The sequence below is a fragment of the Lithobates pipiens genome, unplaced genomic scaffold, assembly GCF_037356315.1.
Source record: "Lithobates pipiens isolate NorthernLeopardFrog02 unplaced genomic scaffold, aLitPip1_a1.2 Scaffold_18, whole genome shotgun sequence".
NCBI classification, from domain to species: domain Eukaryota; kingdom Metazoa; phylum Chordata; class Amphibia; order Anura; family Ranidae; genus Lithobates; species Lithobates pipiens.
The window spans coordinates 328,782,972-328,800,167 of NW_027507758.1; the positions used below are offsets into that span (position 1 = coordinate 328,782,972).

Here is a 17,196-nt window from a genome sequence, read left to right on the forward strand (position 1 = left end):
GGACATTCTGACAACCAAAACTGTTGCATACACACGGTCGGACAAAGTTGTCGGAAAATCCGATTGTACATAACGTGATGACATTATTTCGTTAGGATGGGACTACGTTCAGGCTAGTAGCCAATAGCTTTGGTCTAGGCTACACATGATCGGAGTATGTCCGATAGGAGCATTTTGTCGGAAAATTTTACCGGAAAGTTGGAAAAGTTGGTCCGTTGGATATTCCGACGGAAACAGTCCGATGGAGACCACACACAGTCGGAATATCCGACAAAACGGTCCGATAGGACACATTCCGTCGGAATCTCCGACCGTGTGTACAAGGGCATAGACTTCTCCTCAACTTCCCCCATCTCCATAGCGCCCTCTTGTGTACAGAAAGTTATCAGCTCATAAGATTTAAAAAAAAAAAATCAAAGAGGTACGATTTGCACTTCTTCAAGAATTTAATTGTCAGTATTTACATACATTTTAATGATAAATTATGTTCAGTATTTATACCTTGGCTCTTTTCCTTAAGAGTTTTGCTAGCCGTACAACGTATGGTTTGAATTCCCTTTGATGTGTTCCTTGCCGTCGTACCTCTAAACCCGAGTCATCTGAGGCTTCTGGAATAAATGCCCAGCGATACCTAAAGTGCAGAGCAAGATATTCTATTACATGTCATGCAATGAATTTGAAAACAGGACAAATTTGTACAATAAAAGATATCACTATTATTAAAAAACATTTAGATGCTTGGAACAACCCCCCTCCCCCACAGCAGACTCTATGGAGAAAAGTGAAAAAAAAAAAAAAAAGTTGAACATACTAAAGATAAACACAGATCTATCCTTGGCTAAAAGCTATCATTAATGTAGGATTTATCTAAGGGTATTTTTGAAATGTTTAAAACCACGACAATTTGGAGGCCCACTTTTATACCCTGGGTATACTCTGAGCCGTATTACCATAGTCATAGTGCAGTGTATAATGACCAGCTGTTGGATTGTTATATTATGGATCTGCAATGTCCATATAATGAAAGAATGCGCTGAAGTCATGTACAATAATATATTCACACGTGCGTTTTAAAGTGGTTGTAAAACTCTGACATGAAATATGAACAAAGCATATGCCTCCATAGCAGTGGTATGCAGCCTTTCAGAAGGTTGAGGTATACATGGAGGAAATCAAAAGATCCCCAGAGGGGCATTGCCCTTTACAAAAATAAACAAACTATCAAGTTCCCAATAAAAAGACAGCTAAGTAATGTACTCTGCCTCTCTCCACACTCCCCCACAATAGTGTTCTCACCCTCTCCGCTCCCCCACAGGAGTGAGTAGTGTCCTTTGCTTCCTTCACATCATCCCCCTTACACTGCAATGCAAAGGAGGTAGCACTGTCCTGTTTTACAAGGGCTGTACAGCAGAGCGAAGAGTGAGAGACAGCACAGTACTGGAGGAGGGTGGGAAAGGAAGCTGCCATAGTTCACTTTTCATCATAACAAGCTGGTGAAGCAGTTCCCATCCAGTGCTGTTCTGCCTCTCACTTTTCACTCTGCTAATAAGATGATAGCAGAGGAAGATCAGGGGAAGGATCGGCAATCAACAGGATGCTGGCTCTGTAGCGTGTACTTGTCTCAGTCCAGAGCACTATGTGTTATTTCTTTCTGCTCTCTGGCTCTTCTGATATCAGAAGGTCTCTTCTGATCCTAAGAAATAAAAAGGTGACACTGGAGGGATCTCTGGCACACAACTCTGTTCCTTTTGCACTGTGTGGAGTGGGGAGTGTGTCCCTTCCCTCCAACTCTCTACCCCCTGCTTTTTGAAAGCTCAGACCAGCTGTATACATTCTGCACTCTAAACAGCTGTAGAGAAGAGAAGACTGCAGATAAACAAGTACAAGTACAACTTCTGTAGGATGATTTGTTTAATTATATATATCACCTAAGGCCAGTCACTTCACTGGTTTTTATGCTTGGGTTTACAACCACTTTAAATAAAGAATAATAATAATAATAATAATAAAGTAATTATGTGGTAACAATATAATACAATGTACTTACATGTTCAACAGAATACAAAACACACTGTTCAACTGTAACTGCAAACATGAATAAAACAGTGCCCAACTTACATCTGAAACTGGGGTAAATTATCAGAGGGTAGTGCCAGGGCTAGATCCAGGAATTTACAAGCTGACAGATAGAGGTTTAGCCAGCGCTGACTGTTATAGGATGTTGAAAAGCCATTTCCACCAGTGTATGTTGTCTCCAGAGCAGCAACGGATGGTCCAGATGTTCTACAGGAGAAGAAAAGGATAATAGTTATTGGTAAGCCATTATGCAGAGCACTGAAAACTATTGAAAAGAAATATAGGAACATACCTGCTTATGTCTTCGTCAGCAGTAAGTTCCTGCTCCATTAACAGAAAAACTTGTACCTGATAAAATGATATCAAGAATTACTGTTAGGGGCCTTTCATATTACTCCAATAAAAAAATAAAAATAAAAAAAAAACGCTGTAAAAATGCATACATGTTTTTGCTGTATCTTCTGATCTCCTGACTCCAATCATACACCTGTGCAACTTGGAAATGTGATCCCCAAAAAAAAAACAACCATACTGCAAGTGCATTTTTGGTTTGTTTTCTATAGAAATCAATGGGAGATGTGTTTTTGGTGTACTTTTGAAATGCGCAATAATGATGCAGCATGCAGAATTTTTAAAAATGCAACGCACTGGTGTGAAGAGTTTCATTTTTAAAGGAATACATTTCTTATACATTTTGCAACCCAAAAAAGCAGTGTGAAAGAGCCCTTATAAAACAAACGTACTGTGATCATAAGAGGTGCAATGCAAAGAGAAAGGGTTTTTGTCTTTACGTCAAACTACATCATTTCACCTGCCCTTAGGTGAGATTCTTTGTAGTCTTGACAAGAAGGACATCAAAGAAGTAAAGGACAGATAAACACCGGGTACCCACCAGTTCAGTGATCATGGTTGGCCATAAGGAGGTGAGGTGCTGAGGAGACATTCTCAGGAGCAATACCCGAAAAAACAGGAACACCTGGGAATGAAGGGTGGGCACCTGGGGCAGCCGCAAGCTCTCCACCAGCCTCTCTTAAAAGCAAAGACACACAAGACTGATTGTTCATTGAAAAACAGACATTCATGTACCAAGTTCATTTGTTATACTCTAAAAAATGTAATCTAGGCCCCCTACAATATTACAGTAAAAACACTGGGGATATTTTACATCCTGTGGACTACAGGAGAGAGGAAATCCCCACTTTGACTGTTGTCTATAGGGGACACCTGTTCCAGTGACAACCCTTGTGTTGGGTTATGGTAACATCTATACATTTTTGGATTTTACATGACATTCGGCCCCAGTGACAATGGCCACCAGCAAAAATAAAAGGATACATTTCCCCAGTGGGGACACAGGGGTTCTATTCTTGTACCAAACTAGTAAAATGAAAATAGATTATAATGGCTGCTTTTAAAATAATAACAAAAGCCTAGATTTCCGATGCCTTCATGTTTCTCTTTAGCTTAGAGCAGGGATATGCAATTAGCAGACCTACAAGTCCCATCATACCTCTGCCTCTGGGTGTCATGGTTGTGGCTGTCAGAGTCTTGCTATGCCTCATGGGACTTGTAGTTCTGCAACAGCTGGAGTTCCGCTAATTGCATATCCCTGGCTTAGAGTATGAAAAAAGTGCAGATACCCCTCTGTTATCAACCTACATTAACAATGGGCCTGTAGATAAAGAATGACCAATACAAATATCAATAGCAGAGTTAATTAGGTACTGCAAGTACAGCACTGGAAATCTGGGCAAGCAATGACTAGTTTCCAAGTATCAGGTCACAGTGACCACTATTTGCCTTCTACACAAAACGCACATTTAGCTCAAGGAGCAAAAAAAATAAAAAAAATAAATAAAAAATAAAAAATGAATGTTTCACATTTTGCAACACGTTAACTCTTAAACTGACGACACAAGTTACAATTTGATAGTGTAACCTCTGAGATATCTCCTTTAGATTTACCAAAAACAAGATGCGATGACCTACAGTATCTAAACATTCCATTCAATTTAAATTCAGTCGGGTAAACTTGTATTAAATAATTGACAGTAAATCTAAACGGTATTGTTCAATCAGATTGCACATAATCAGGTTTACAAGCATACGATCGACCTACAGTAAGGCCAAATTGCCCAATCTGCTGTTTTGCATTCAGAGTATAACTGAATATTAATGAATTAAAGTCAATATGCAGTAAATCTCCAAGTCAGTAACATATAAAAAATAAAGTTTGATACAGATAAGTCAGCAGGTCTCACCTTGTATATCTGGCAGGAATTTCTGGTACTGATCAATCTCACTGCTGAAGATAGCAAAGGCAAGTCTCTTTAGCAGCATTGCTCTTTGCTCCAGCTCTGCATCTCTGTTAGTGAACAGACTAAGAGAACTGCTCTGAGCAACGGCCACACGTGCTGCAATACAATGGTAGTGGTGTGAACAGTGAAGGTATGCCAGCATATACCTTAATAAGAACTATTTCAATTACGGTTATAGACAGATGGTGACAACTACAAATAAAAATGGAACAGCTGACTAATTGTAGTCTACAAACAGCTTGGAAAGAAAGGAAGAGAAAACAACTTACTCATTAGGTCACGAAATGTGGTTTTGTCATGTGTCATCAGATGGTCCATGATTGCCCTCCAGCTACAAGATGTATGGAAAATTTTTGTCTTATTTATTCATCAATTGAAGACCAGATAAACAGAACATATGCATACTATGCCAAATAAATGCTCTTCATAAGAAAAATAATGGCCATGTGCTGGAAGTATGCTTTCAACTAAGCAATAAAATATGTAAGTCTTGGACTTGTTCCTGTAATATCCTAACAGTGGAGAAATTAGAAGAGTCTTATGATGTTAAAAGAGAAGTATGGGGTTTGAAAATAAAAAAAACAAAAACCTACATACTCACCTAGGTGGATTAAGCATTGATCTGATGCTGCATCTGCCCCCACTGCCTCCAAGACTGAGAACTGAATGATCATAGGTCACCGATTGCTCAGTTTTTCCATGAGCAGAGATCCTGTGGCTGTTCGTCACTGGCTCTCTGCAACACTGGCCTGTGGAGTGGGCAAGAGCAGCTGGATCAGGCTGTCAGTGGCAAGCTGAGAGACTGCATTAGCTGCTGGTCAAGGCATCTGTGTGGATCCAGACACTAAAATTGGGATCTCTCCAGAGTCTGGACAGGCTGAGCGACATCAGCAGACTCGCTTGCAGTTGCCTTAATCTGGTCACAGGAGTGCAGAAGAAAGTGCACTCCTATGATCCCCAGGAAAAGTAGGGCAAAAAAATAGCTTAGACCATACTTCTCCTTTAATTATTATTATTATACAGGATTTATATAGCGCCAACAGTTTGCGCAGCGCTTTACAACACGAGGGCAGACATTACACTTACAATACAAATCAATACAGGAAGGACTAGAGGGTCCTGAATGCAAATGTATGTACAAATCTAAAGTATCAAACGTGCAACAGTTGAATCCTAAACAGTATGTGTAAGGGAATTCAGCAGTTGACCTTTACCAGGATTGTCAGCCTGTCCTCATTTTTCTGCACGCTAACATTTAAAAAAAAATACACACACACACACACATCATGGATAATACTCCCATTTGAATACATGCAATTTTATAATCAAAATGTGCTTCTTTTTTTTTTTTTAATGCATAAGTTCCAAGACAAATAAAGAATCTAAGTCTGAGGTTCAATGTGTCTTAAGTCATTTTACATGTAAATGTTCAGAAGAATTAAAAGGAGTCTTACTGACTGACGCAGGAACTGTCCATCTGAAAGAAGTTGTGATCCATGAAAAGGTCAAATGCTTCCTTCTTCCAGGTCCGCCTGGTGTACTGATAGCCACTCAGGCTACTCAATAGCTGTACACAGGCTCGGTAACTGGGAGCATTATGAGCACTGGAATAAATAAAGTACAGTTCTACTATAGTTCATATTCAAGACTTGTTTTACAAAGAGCACATTACATTTAATATGATTTTTGTTATCTGATATATATATATATATATATATATATATATATATATATATATATATATATATACCCTTCATAAATGTCACAGCTATACCTACTTACAGAGGTAGGCCTGCTTAACAGCCTGTCAGTTGCAGCCTAAAGCTAAAAGCACTTAAAGTATAACTTTTAAATACACATTTTACAATGCAACCTCTCATAAAGTGACTTTCAAAGCTGCAAGAAGGGAAGGATAATTGGAAGCAATAATTTAACCACTTCAGCCCCGGACCAATTTTCAGCCTAAGGACCAGAGGTCTTTTTACAATTTCGCACTGCCCTATTTTAACTGGTAATTGTGCGGTCATGCAATGTTGTACCCAAACGAAATTTGCGTCCTTTTCTTCCCACAAATAGAGCTTTCTTTTGATGGTATTTGATTGTCTCTGTGATTTTAATCTTTTGCGATATAAATGGAAAAAGACCCAAAATTTTGAGAAAAAAATATATTTTCTACTTTTTGTTATAAGAAAAATCGAATAAACTCTAGTCATAGTCATACACATAGGGCAAAATTTATTCAGCCACATGTCTTTAGTAAAAAAAATGTCAATAAGCGTATATTTATTGGTTTGCGCAAAAGTTATAGCGTCTACAAACTAGAGTACATTTTCTGGAATTTACACAGCTTTTAATTTACGACTGCCTATCTCATTTCTTGAGGTGCTAAAATGGCAGGGCAGTACAACCCCCCACCCCAAATGACCCCATTTTGGAAAGTAGACACCACAATGAAATTGCTGAGGGGCATGTTGAGCCCATTGAATATTTTTTTTTGTCCCAAGTGATTGAATAATGACACAAAAAAAAAAGTTTACAAAAAGTTGTCACTAAATGATATATTACTCACACATGCCATAGTTATATGTGGAATAGCACCCCATAATATATTCTGCTGCTTCTCCTGAGTACAGGGATACCACATATGTGGGACTTTTTGGGAGTCCAGCCACGTACGGCACATCGAAAACCAATCACTGCCTTCAGGATTTCTAAGGGTGCAAATTTTTGATTTCACTCCTCACTACCTATCACAGTTTCGAAGGCCATAAAATGCCAAAATAGCACAAAACCCCCCCCCCAAATGACCCCATTTTGGAAAGTAGACACCCCAAGCTATTTACTGAAAGGGATGTTGAGTCCATGAAATATTTTATATTTTGCCAAAAGTTGCAGGAATATTACAATTTTTTTTTTTTTTTGCACAAAGTTGTCACCAAATGATATATTGCTCACACATTCTATGGGCATAAGTCAAATTACACCCCAAAATAAATTCTGCTGCTTCTCCCGAGTACGGGGATACCACATGTGGGGGACTTTTTGGGAGCCTAGCCACGTACGAGACCCCGAAAACCAAGCACTGCCTTCCGGATTTAAATATAAAACGCTACCAAAAAAAACTGTTAGCAACCGCAGGGATCAGGCCTGACTCTGCGAACGCTGCAGTTATGTGTTTAGTGTTTTGTAAGTGACAGTGATCGATCGATACTGCACTTGGGTGGGCTGGGCGGAGGGGCAAAACGCTAACAATGCGTCTTTTTGGAACCCTAAACTGCTGGGGACGCTAGTATCGATCTGATCAGATCAGATATTGATCTGTTCAGATACTATACCACTATGGGAGGTGTATGCTTTGCGCGTGGGTGTTAGCGGTACTGGCACTAACCTAGCACTGCCTGGGGTGACGCAGACCCTGACCCTAAAACCTAATTAATATCACCCGGCGTGTGATCAGGGGGTTAAACCTTTATTGGGTAATAAATGGCGGGTGCCCTGATGCTATAAAAAGCAAACTAACCAGATTCACCCGTAACACTTATACGGTGATCACTGGTGAAAGGGTTAACTAGGGGCAATCAGGGGGTTCAAATTTTTATTAGGTAGTATATGGGGGTCCCTGGCGCTATATAAAAACCTGACGAGGAACCTAAATAACTAACTGGCTAACCAGCGTCACCAGTGACACTTATACGGTGATCGCTGGTGAAAGGGTTAACTAGGGGAAATCAGGGGGTTAAAACCATTATTGGGTAGTATATGGGGGTACCTAGCGCTATAAAAACCTGGCGGTGAACCTAAAAAAATAACTAGCTAACTAGCAGCATCAGTGACACTAATGCAGCGATCATAAAAACTATTGCTTAGTGATACTGGCAAAAGGGGGTGAAAGGGTTAACTAGGGGCAATCAGGGGGTTAAAACCGTTATTGGGTAGTATATCGGGGTACCTAGCGCTATAAAAACCTGGCGGTGAACCTAAAAAAAGAACTAGCTACTTAGCGGCACCAGTGACACTAATGCAGCGATCAGAAAAATGATCGCTTAGTGACACTGGCAAAAGGGGGTGAAAGGGTTAACTAGGGGCAATCAGGGGGTTAAAACCATTATTGGGTAGTATATCGGGGTACCTAGCGCTATAAAAACCTGGCGGTGAACCTAAAAAAATAACTAGCTACCTAGCGACACTAATACAGCGATCAGAAAAATGATCGCTTAGTGACACTGGCAAAAGGGGATGAAAGGGTTAACTCTAGGGGCAATCAGGGGGTTAAACCTTTATTGGGGGGTGGTAGGGGGCTACCCTGGACCTAAAACTAACTGCCCTGACAGTTTTTACTGTCACAACTGACACTGAATGCAGTGATCAGTAAATAAATGATCACTGCAATCAGTGACACTGTGACTGGGGGGGGGAGGGGGGGCGGGGTTTTGTGCCTATGTGTTAGTGTAGTGTTTGGTGCAGACTTAGTGTCCTCTCCTCGTAGTCCGGTCAATAAGACCGCCCCGAGGAGTATGACATCACTTCCTCCCTGCCTGTGTTTACTATACACAGCAGGGGGAAGCTTCTCATTCGCCAGGAGCGATCGAGAGGGGATGGCCAGAAACCAGAGGCCATCCCCTCATCCCGGATCGCTCCTGCAGCGAAACGGAACGCCGCATCCAGCGGTAGGGGGTCCGATCAGACCCCACACCCGCTGGAAGGCAAGCACGTACATGTACGTGCTTGTGCCTGTCGGTGCCATTGCACCGACGTACATTGCCATGCGGCGGTCCTTAAGTGGTTAAGCAATCTGTCTGTGGCTCTAACAGTTTTTACTTCAGTGACTGCTGCTATATTAGGAATGGGGAATAATTAATGGCCAGCCCAACACATCCTGCAGCCCTATAGAAGTACACTTTCTGCTTTTACTGCCTATGCATTAGACTCCACTAAACTAAAAACTGTAGCAGCAATGGGGAGGCTAGGGCAATGAGCAGACAACCAAAGGACAGCTTGCAGGTAGCACTTTCTTTATTCATCAATAGGTAGTCCAGGTCATCCATTTACCATGGAAAATATGCATGGTATCCAAAACGATATAATGTATTCACTCCATAAGTTTTATTGCCTCCATACGCTGTATAACTTGCGACCAAGGAACTGAGGGGGATCGCCAATTCAGAGCTATAGCCCAATGAAATGTGCAAAACAAGGTGTGAGCTAGTTTCTGACGGGAGTAATACCTCTGGTATATCTGCAAAAAATAAAGTGTTTGGCATTTTGCTGGTAGAGTAGGGCTGGCTAGGAAAGGATCACTTTTGCACAATTAGTCAGCGTAAACATGTAATTTAATATGTTTAAACCAAGAATCCCAGTTTTTAGTTTGGTATCGGCAATGTGCGCAGGGTTCACTGAGAATCTCTAGATCCTGTTGCGACTTTCTTGTCACATAATGTTATTACCAATAAACGATTATTAGAAATACATTTTTTCTGGGTCGCAGAACAAAGTCAACCTGACAAGATCTCAACACAAACAAATGAAACTTTGATGTACATCCATGAAAAGGTTGGATACCACTGCTCTAGTATGCTTAAATGTAATATAAAAGGTATTTTTACAAAAAGAAGCTAGAACCATAACCAATTTAAATGCAGTGTAAAATTACCTGTGATTACGTAAATAAGGTACTACATAGTGCATGATATTGACAAGTAATGGAATAACTTTCTCCTTTTCATCGCTGTAAAACACCATATCCAGCAAATGAGCAAGGACCTGGAAAAACACAGAGAGAATACACAAAAGAGCCAACATGAGCACAAAAGTGTGTTCTGAACATCATGATATTTTACTCCAAAAAGGTGGAGCATTCTAAAATAAAGCCAGAACAGAGCTTCCAAGGAACAGAGATTTGGACGTGACTCTTACTTCCTTTACCCCTGCTGTACTACAGTATAGTATTTTTAAGATAGGAAAGAATATGTATACTGTGCATTATTAGCGCGTTTACAATAAAATGGACCTAAAGCCAAAACATTTTTGTAGTGTTGGATACCACAGGGAAGGTTTAAACGGTTTAAACGCATGTTAAGTGTCGATCCCCATCTTGCTTTTTCCTGGTGACCACTGTCATCAGGGCAGGAATTGATAAGCCAACATCTTGTATTGTCAATGGAACAGAAATATAGGGAACTATTTCCAATAGGGACATTTGTTCCAGTGAAATCTCCGTCAGGGGATTTCCTTCCCCAAGAAGAAATAGTGTATATTGTCACTTTCTAATGTGTCCCTGGGACAGTCAGAGGGCTAATACTAGTCACCAGCATTACCTGTGGTCTTCCTTGAGCTAATTTTTCCCCAAGGCTTTGCTTCCTCATGCTCGAGGCTCCAGCAAGGAGAACAGTGAGCAGCACAGTAGTGACATCAAGGAATCTTACTTAAAATCGGATGCGATTAGCAGTCAGAGGCACAGTGCCTAAGATCTCACATTGCAGATATTGCTAGTTTTAAGGAGGAATTCCAGACAAAAAGGTAAATTTTTCAGGGTACTGCTTATGCACAATCAACACTTCTAGATACTCCCTATAAACATAGCAAATCTACACTTTTTGAATTTAGATAGGTGTACTATGTATGTTGCAAGGCTATGTATGACAATTCTTAGCTGGGCATACAAAATTATGCAACAGCCTGGAATAGTCACTACTCTTACCTCAGAGAGTAATGTGAGAGCATGTACACTATACACTGATGGTGTGATGTTTGAGATTTCCAAGGCTGGAGACAGCATGTCTGGAAGAAAGGCAGGAGAATGTATTAAAAAAGGGCCTATTAGCTACACGACTTCACTCTGTATTGTTAAGATAACTATACCTTCAACATCGGATTCAAGAGTGGTACCATCCACTGTTATTTTTGGGGATGGCTTCACCTCTAGGTTCCTTCTTAACCATGTAGTCTGCTCCAGTGATGACCCTGCAATTGCCCCAATAGCATCTACGATTTTGTGTGTGACATCCTAAAGAGACAGAAAAAAGTAAATGTGTAAAATACTGCAAAAAATAATGCACAAGTATTATCATTTACATAGTGACAAACAATTTGGTGGATTTTTATACACAGCATTAAAGGGAAACCTTAACTAAATGTATTTTATTGTAAGCAGCACAAACAATTACTCTCTCTGTGTTTATGGTTACAATGGTAAAAGTCCTTATTCAGAGCTTTTGGGGAACCACTGGAAGTTCACCTACCTTAGGCTCCACGATGTTCTCATTATAAAAGTGCAGACAAACATGCAGGCCAACAGGATCCCAAGTTTAAATTAGGCAGATGGTGGGATGGTAGCACAAAGGTATAAACACTGTTTACAATCAATTCATACTCAGCAATCCGACAATCAATATCTGCTGTACACTTTCAGGGTGTATGATGTTACAGATGCACCAGCCCCCACTCCCCCGATCCCCCATTCTGACAGCTAGCGGGGGGAACTCCCCCCACTGCAAGCTGTCACAATCTGCCATAAACGCGGCCGCGCAGGGTTCCGCCCACCCAGCCATGTTATCCATTCACAGTGTTCTGTGACTGGGAAAACAAAAAGGTCTGATAGTCTTTGCGGCTGTTGGGTTGTAGTTCTCAATGAACTACAAGGGTGCTGTAGAACACTGTGGTAGTTATTCAAGTTGTCCTCTCATCATGTAACTGCCTACCCATGTCGTAGGTAGAATCAGATGACTGAAAGACCGTAGCATTACACCCACAATCTGCTGATCGTGGGTGCAATGCTTTACAGGTGCATTACAAAAAGAACAAACAATAAATGCATGTTTTTTTACCTGCAAAAAAAATAGGTTAATTGAATAATTTTTTTTGTACTGGTGAACTTATCCTTTAACTACTTACGAACCGCCCGCCATTGTTTTATAGCGCTACTTTGAAGAGGAATATCATTGTTATGGCAGCAGATAGCTGCCATAACCCCGGTATCCTCTTCTTCAGCGTGTGGTCTGCTTCAAGATAAAAGTGGTCTCTACAGCGGATTTGCCGCAAGATCACTTTTATTGGCAACGGGAGAGGGACCCCCCCTCCCGCCGCTCTTCGCCACTACCAGAGCCGCTGGATCCTGTCCCCTGCTTGGAATGGAGACGGGTGAGGGGAAGATAGCCCCCACCTGTCTCCAAATCATTGCAGGGCGGAAGCGCCGTCAAAACGTCACTTCCACCCATAGTTCTTAAAGGGACTTCAAATTCCATTTTTTTTTATTGCAGTGTAAATATGAGATCTGAGGTCTTTTTGACCCCATATCTCATATTTAGGAGGTCCTGTCATGCTTTTTTTCTATTACAAGGGATGTTTACATTCCCTGTAATAGGAATAAAAGTGACACAGTGTAAAAAAAATAAAAAAAATAAAAAAGTAAAATAAATAAGAAAAAAAATATATAATTTTTTAAACAATGTAATATAATTTTTAAACAAGCCCTGTCCCGCCGAGCTTGTGCACAGAAGCGAACACATATGAAAATGGTGTTCAAACCACACATGTGAGGTATCACCATAATTTTTAGAGGGAGAGCAATAATTCTAGCCCTAGACCTCCTCTGTAACTCAGAACATGCAACCTGTTTTAAACATCGCCTATGGAGATTTTTAAGGGTAAAAGTTTGTCGCCATTCCATGAGCGGGTGCAACTTTGAAGCGTGACATGTTGGGCTAACTTAACTGTTGTCTTATTTTTAAATCAAAAAAGTGATTTTTTTTCCAAAAAAGTGCACTTGTAAGACTGCTGTGCAAATACGGTGTGACAAAACTTATTGGGTGTTAGAAAAAAAAACATCTATATATATATATATATATATATATATATATATATATATATATATATATAATGTTTGGGGGTTCTAGGTATTATTTTCTAGCAAAAAAAAATATGTTTTTAACTTGTAAACACCAAATCTCAGAAAGAGGCTCGGTCCTTAAGTGGTTAAGCTTGTAAAGGGGAAGCGTAAACATCAAGCTTTTTTGACAAAGCATTTACAGAGCTTTCAGCAAGCTTTGTTGACACTTTTAAAGTACCATTCAGCCCAGTTTGTAAACTATTGAACACTAATTTTAATGGAAGTGTTGATTGCCACTCTAATGCCCCGTACACACGTTCCGATTATCGGACCACAAAAGTCGCTTTCGGACAGATCGTTCGATAATCTGATCGTTAGTACGCAGCTTTCGACAGCCGATCACGGCAGTCTGTCCAACCATATTCGAAGGGACAAACAAGAAAACTTTGCTTGGACGACAGTCCATCGTACGACAATCGTGTAATCAGTACAGTATGTAAGCAAGCTGCTAGCAGGCTTCAGCAGACTTTCAACAAGCTTCAAGAAATGCTTAAGCCTGCTAGCAGCATGTTTACAGTGGCAATCAGCAATCCCATTAGGATCTGTGTTCAGCATTTACAAACTGGAGCTGAATGGTATATTAAAAGCTTCAACAAAGCTTTCTGAAAGCTCAGCAAAAGTTTTCTGTTCACACTTTTATGCAAGCTGAAGCCTACGTGAAACAGGCATTACCATAGCATTACCATATGAACTGTATTGTCTGTAGTGTACGGTGTATGCAAGAAAACATTAATACACTGCACCTGTCTATATTACAAGCGAATATTACACAGTATACAAACATGTTAAGGCAACTACCGGTATATAATGCATTTATACAAGCACAAAGACGCTCATCCATGCCTGTAAGTAACTCCTCAATCAACTTTTAAAAGAGCTCAGTTTAGGTGGGTGAAACATTAGGAAAAGGCTAAATGTATCAGTCTAACAACTATACCTAAAAGGAGGGCACAGGGATGATCATATCAATGTAATGCTTCCCTTTCAACATTTGATCACAGGTTAGGGTATGTCTTTGGCTACTGCTCAACTGCAGTGTAGTCTGCAGAGAGGTCACAAAGAAGGAAGGTCCTAGTAGTAACGTTTGTGGGACGTGGCATTATAGTTCACATGCTATCACTAACCTCTTGTACCTCTGCTTGCACTGGATTAGCTAAAAGTATATACTGTATGTCAGGTGTACAGCGAACCTTCCTATACAAAAAGTAGCTGCCACCTATTGTTAACTGCATGCATAATGATATATACTGTGTATAGATGTATCAATAAAAGCTACAGAAAAATGCACACTGATTTCTCACCTGCAGGTCTCTCTGGTCCTTCTTGTTGTCAAGAGTGGGGTTCTTCATAATGAACTCATTCAAAACTCTGCAATGTGTAAATGAAAACCAACAACAATAATTAAGGACCGTGATGCTGAAAGCACATTTCATCCAGACAAAACTGACTACATATACAATTCTTTGGTAGGCAGTTTTTACCTTCATTTCAGCTGAATCATACAATATTACTAGTTCCATCATAAAACTGGTGCAGATTTAAAGTGGTTGTAAATGATAATAAAATAACTTGCATCCCCTCTGTTTCTTTAAGATCTAAAGTGCTGTGTCCCTGTTTTTTTTGTTTACAATTCTAATCCTAAATACCTAATCATAGCACCGATGTGAGGTCACATGACCTTCCTCTGCTCTCCTTCCCTGATCTAAGGAATGTGGAGGGAGGGGCTGAGATGACCCTCTAACATCAGCCGGCCAGCAGAGGAAGGTCACGTGACCTCCCATCGGTGCTGTAAGAGACGGTATTTAGCATTAGAATTGTAAAAAAAAAAAAATGACATGCAGTACTTTAGATCTCCATAAAACGGGATGCAAGTTATTTATTAATGCTATTTTCAAGCCACAGGAGGGATGGGTCAAGGAGGAGATCAGCTCTCACACACAGGCTTGGGAACTGACAAACAGGGAGACAGGGGGAGAGGGAGAGACTCAAAACAGAGAGCAGACAGTGTGATGACAGAGGCACGTAAACTGACCACGGTATCATGGATCAGCAGCCATGATTACTGTTGTCAGCACACACAGGAGGACAGAGGAACAGGCAGAATCAACCAGGTATTTTACATTATACAACGGCACAAATTACAAGCACAAACATGTTTAACAATGCTTTAAAAGGAAAAGGATCTTTTTTAGGGGTACAAACTCTTTAAAGGCACTCTGGCCAGAACTTTTTCACTTTGAATAGAGAGGAGAAGGGATAGACCATATCTTAGATCTTTACTGAGATAACTCCCCATACAGCAAAAAAAAGATTCAGGTAGAGTGTATAAGGGCGCTCTGAGCATAAGGACCAAGCAGACAGTATCTCGAGAGAGGCAATGGTCCAATGATATATATCCAACACTGACGGCTGCACTCAGAAAAGAGGAGCAAACTCTGAAACAAAATAAGACAGAATAGAGAGGCGCCTCTAAGTGCAGAATTAGTAGCTGTTTATTTCCCCAAACAAGATAAAGATTATAAATATTTAAAACAGCACCCACTCTGCTAATAAATGTTTTTATTAACAGAGAAAAAACAATTATTAATTCTTTCCTGCTATATCATAACTAAAAAAAGTTTCAGGTTTTGTGCCCATTACTAGAAAAAGGCATTTTGCTGTTCTAGGTACTTGTTTTTTTCCTGATCCATATTGGTTTTATTTGTTAATCCTGAGCCTGATGGGTCACTCTTGTTTTGTACCTGTTGTCATTGTTCTTCATTGTCACTCTCCTTTATGTATGAATTTTGCACACATGCTTATGCACTCTTCTATGTAGACGCATGTGTTATGTGATTTGGTCTTTATCCTGAAGTGTTTTTTTTTGTCTTTTGCTTATTAATAAACACTTTGAACAAGAAAATTTTTCAGAAGCTTCATTGGAGTTCAACTATGAACCAACATCAAAGAACCATTCTTTACTTAGTTGCAATTCTTTAAAAAAAAAAAAGTTAATTGCTGATCTCCATAAATTCAGCTACTTTGTAAAATGTGCTGTATTAGTAGGGGTAGAGTCCAACGAGGTGCATGCCAGCAACTCCAGACAGGCTGTCATGTGCCTTTTACTGAGAAGTGGCTTCCATCTGGCCACTCTACCATACAGGCCTGATTGGTGGAGTGCTGCAGAGATGGTTCTTCTTCTGGAAGGTTCTTCTGTCTCCACAGAGAAATGCTGGAGCTCTGTCAGAGTGACCATTGGGTTTTTGGTCAACTCCCTGACTAAGGGCCTTCTCCTGCGATCTCTCAGTTTGGCCGGGCGGCTCGCTCTAGAAAGAGTCCTGGTGGTTCCAAACTTCTTCCATTTAAGGATGATGGACACAACTGTGCTCATTGGGACCTTCAATGCTGCATACGTTATTCTGTACCCTTCCCCAGATCTGTGCCTTGACACATTCCTGTCTCGGAGGTCTACGGACAATTCCTTGGACTTCATGGCTTGGTTTGTGCTCTGACATGCACTGTTAACTGTGGGACCTTATATAGACAGGTGTGTGCCTTTCCAAATCATGTCCAATCACCTGAATTGACCACAGGTGGAATCCAATCAAGTAGTATAAATATCTCAAGGATGATTCGTTGAAACAGAATGCACATGAGCTCAATTTTGAGAGTCATGGCAAAGGCTGTGCATACTTATGTAGATGCGATTTTTTCTTTTTCCTTTTTTTTTAATTTGCAAAGATTTCAAACAAACTTCTTTCATGCTGTCATTATGGGATATTGTTTGTAGAATTTTGAGAGAAAAAAAAAATAATGTAATCCATTTTGAAATAAGGCTGTAACATAACAAAATGTGGAAAAAGTGAAGCGCAATGAATACTTTCCGGATGCACTGTAAGTCCACTAAGTGGCATGTACCTCCTTGGACTTTACTCGTAA

The 17,196-nt window shown here is 40.3% G+C and overlaps 1 protein-coding gene across 4 annotated transcripts in view; it reads right to left on the reverse strand.

Moving 5' to 3' along the window:
• DOP1A (DOP1 leucine zipper like protein A) overlaps positions 1 to 17,196 on the reverse strand; it is a 133,367-nt gene that overhangs the window by 5,060 nt on the left and 111,111 nt on the right. For all 4 annotated transcript variants that reach the window (XM_077487325.1, XM_077487326.1, XM_077487324.1 and 1 more), the window contains 11 exons: positions 14,580 to 14,646; positions 11,253 to 11,397; positions 11,092 to 11,171; positions 10,045 to 10,154; positions 5,849 to 5,998; positions 4,664 to 4,725; positions 4,338 to 4,490; positions 2,969 to 3,105; positions 2,369 to 2,424; positions 2,119 to 2,283; positions 502 to 631 (listed from right to left, as the gene is read on the reverse strand). In XM_077487325.1, coding sequence (XP_077343451.1) covers positions 502 to 631; positions 2,119 to 2,283; positions 2,369 to 2,424; positions 2,969 to 3,105; positions 4,338 to 4,490; positions 4,664 to 4,725; positions 5,849 to 5,998; positions 10,045 to 10,154; positions 11,092 to 11,171; positions 11,253 to 11,397; positions 14,580 to 14,646 — 1,255 coding nt within the window. The remainder of the gene's footprint in view (positions 1 to 501; positions 632 to 2,118; positions 2,284 to 2,368; positions 2,425 to 2,968; positions 3,106 to 4,337; positions 4,491 to 4,663; positions 4,726 to 5,848; positions 5,999 to 10,044; positions 10,155 to 11,091; positions 11,172 to 11,252; positions 11,398 to 14,579; positions 14,647 to 17,196) is intronic.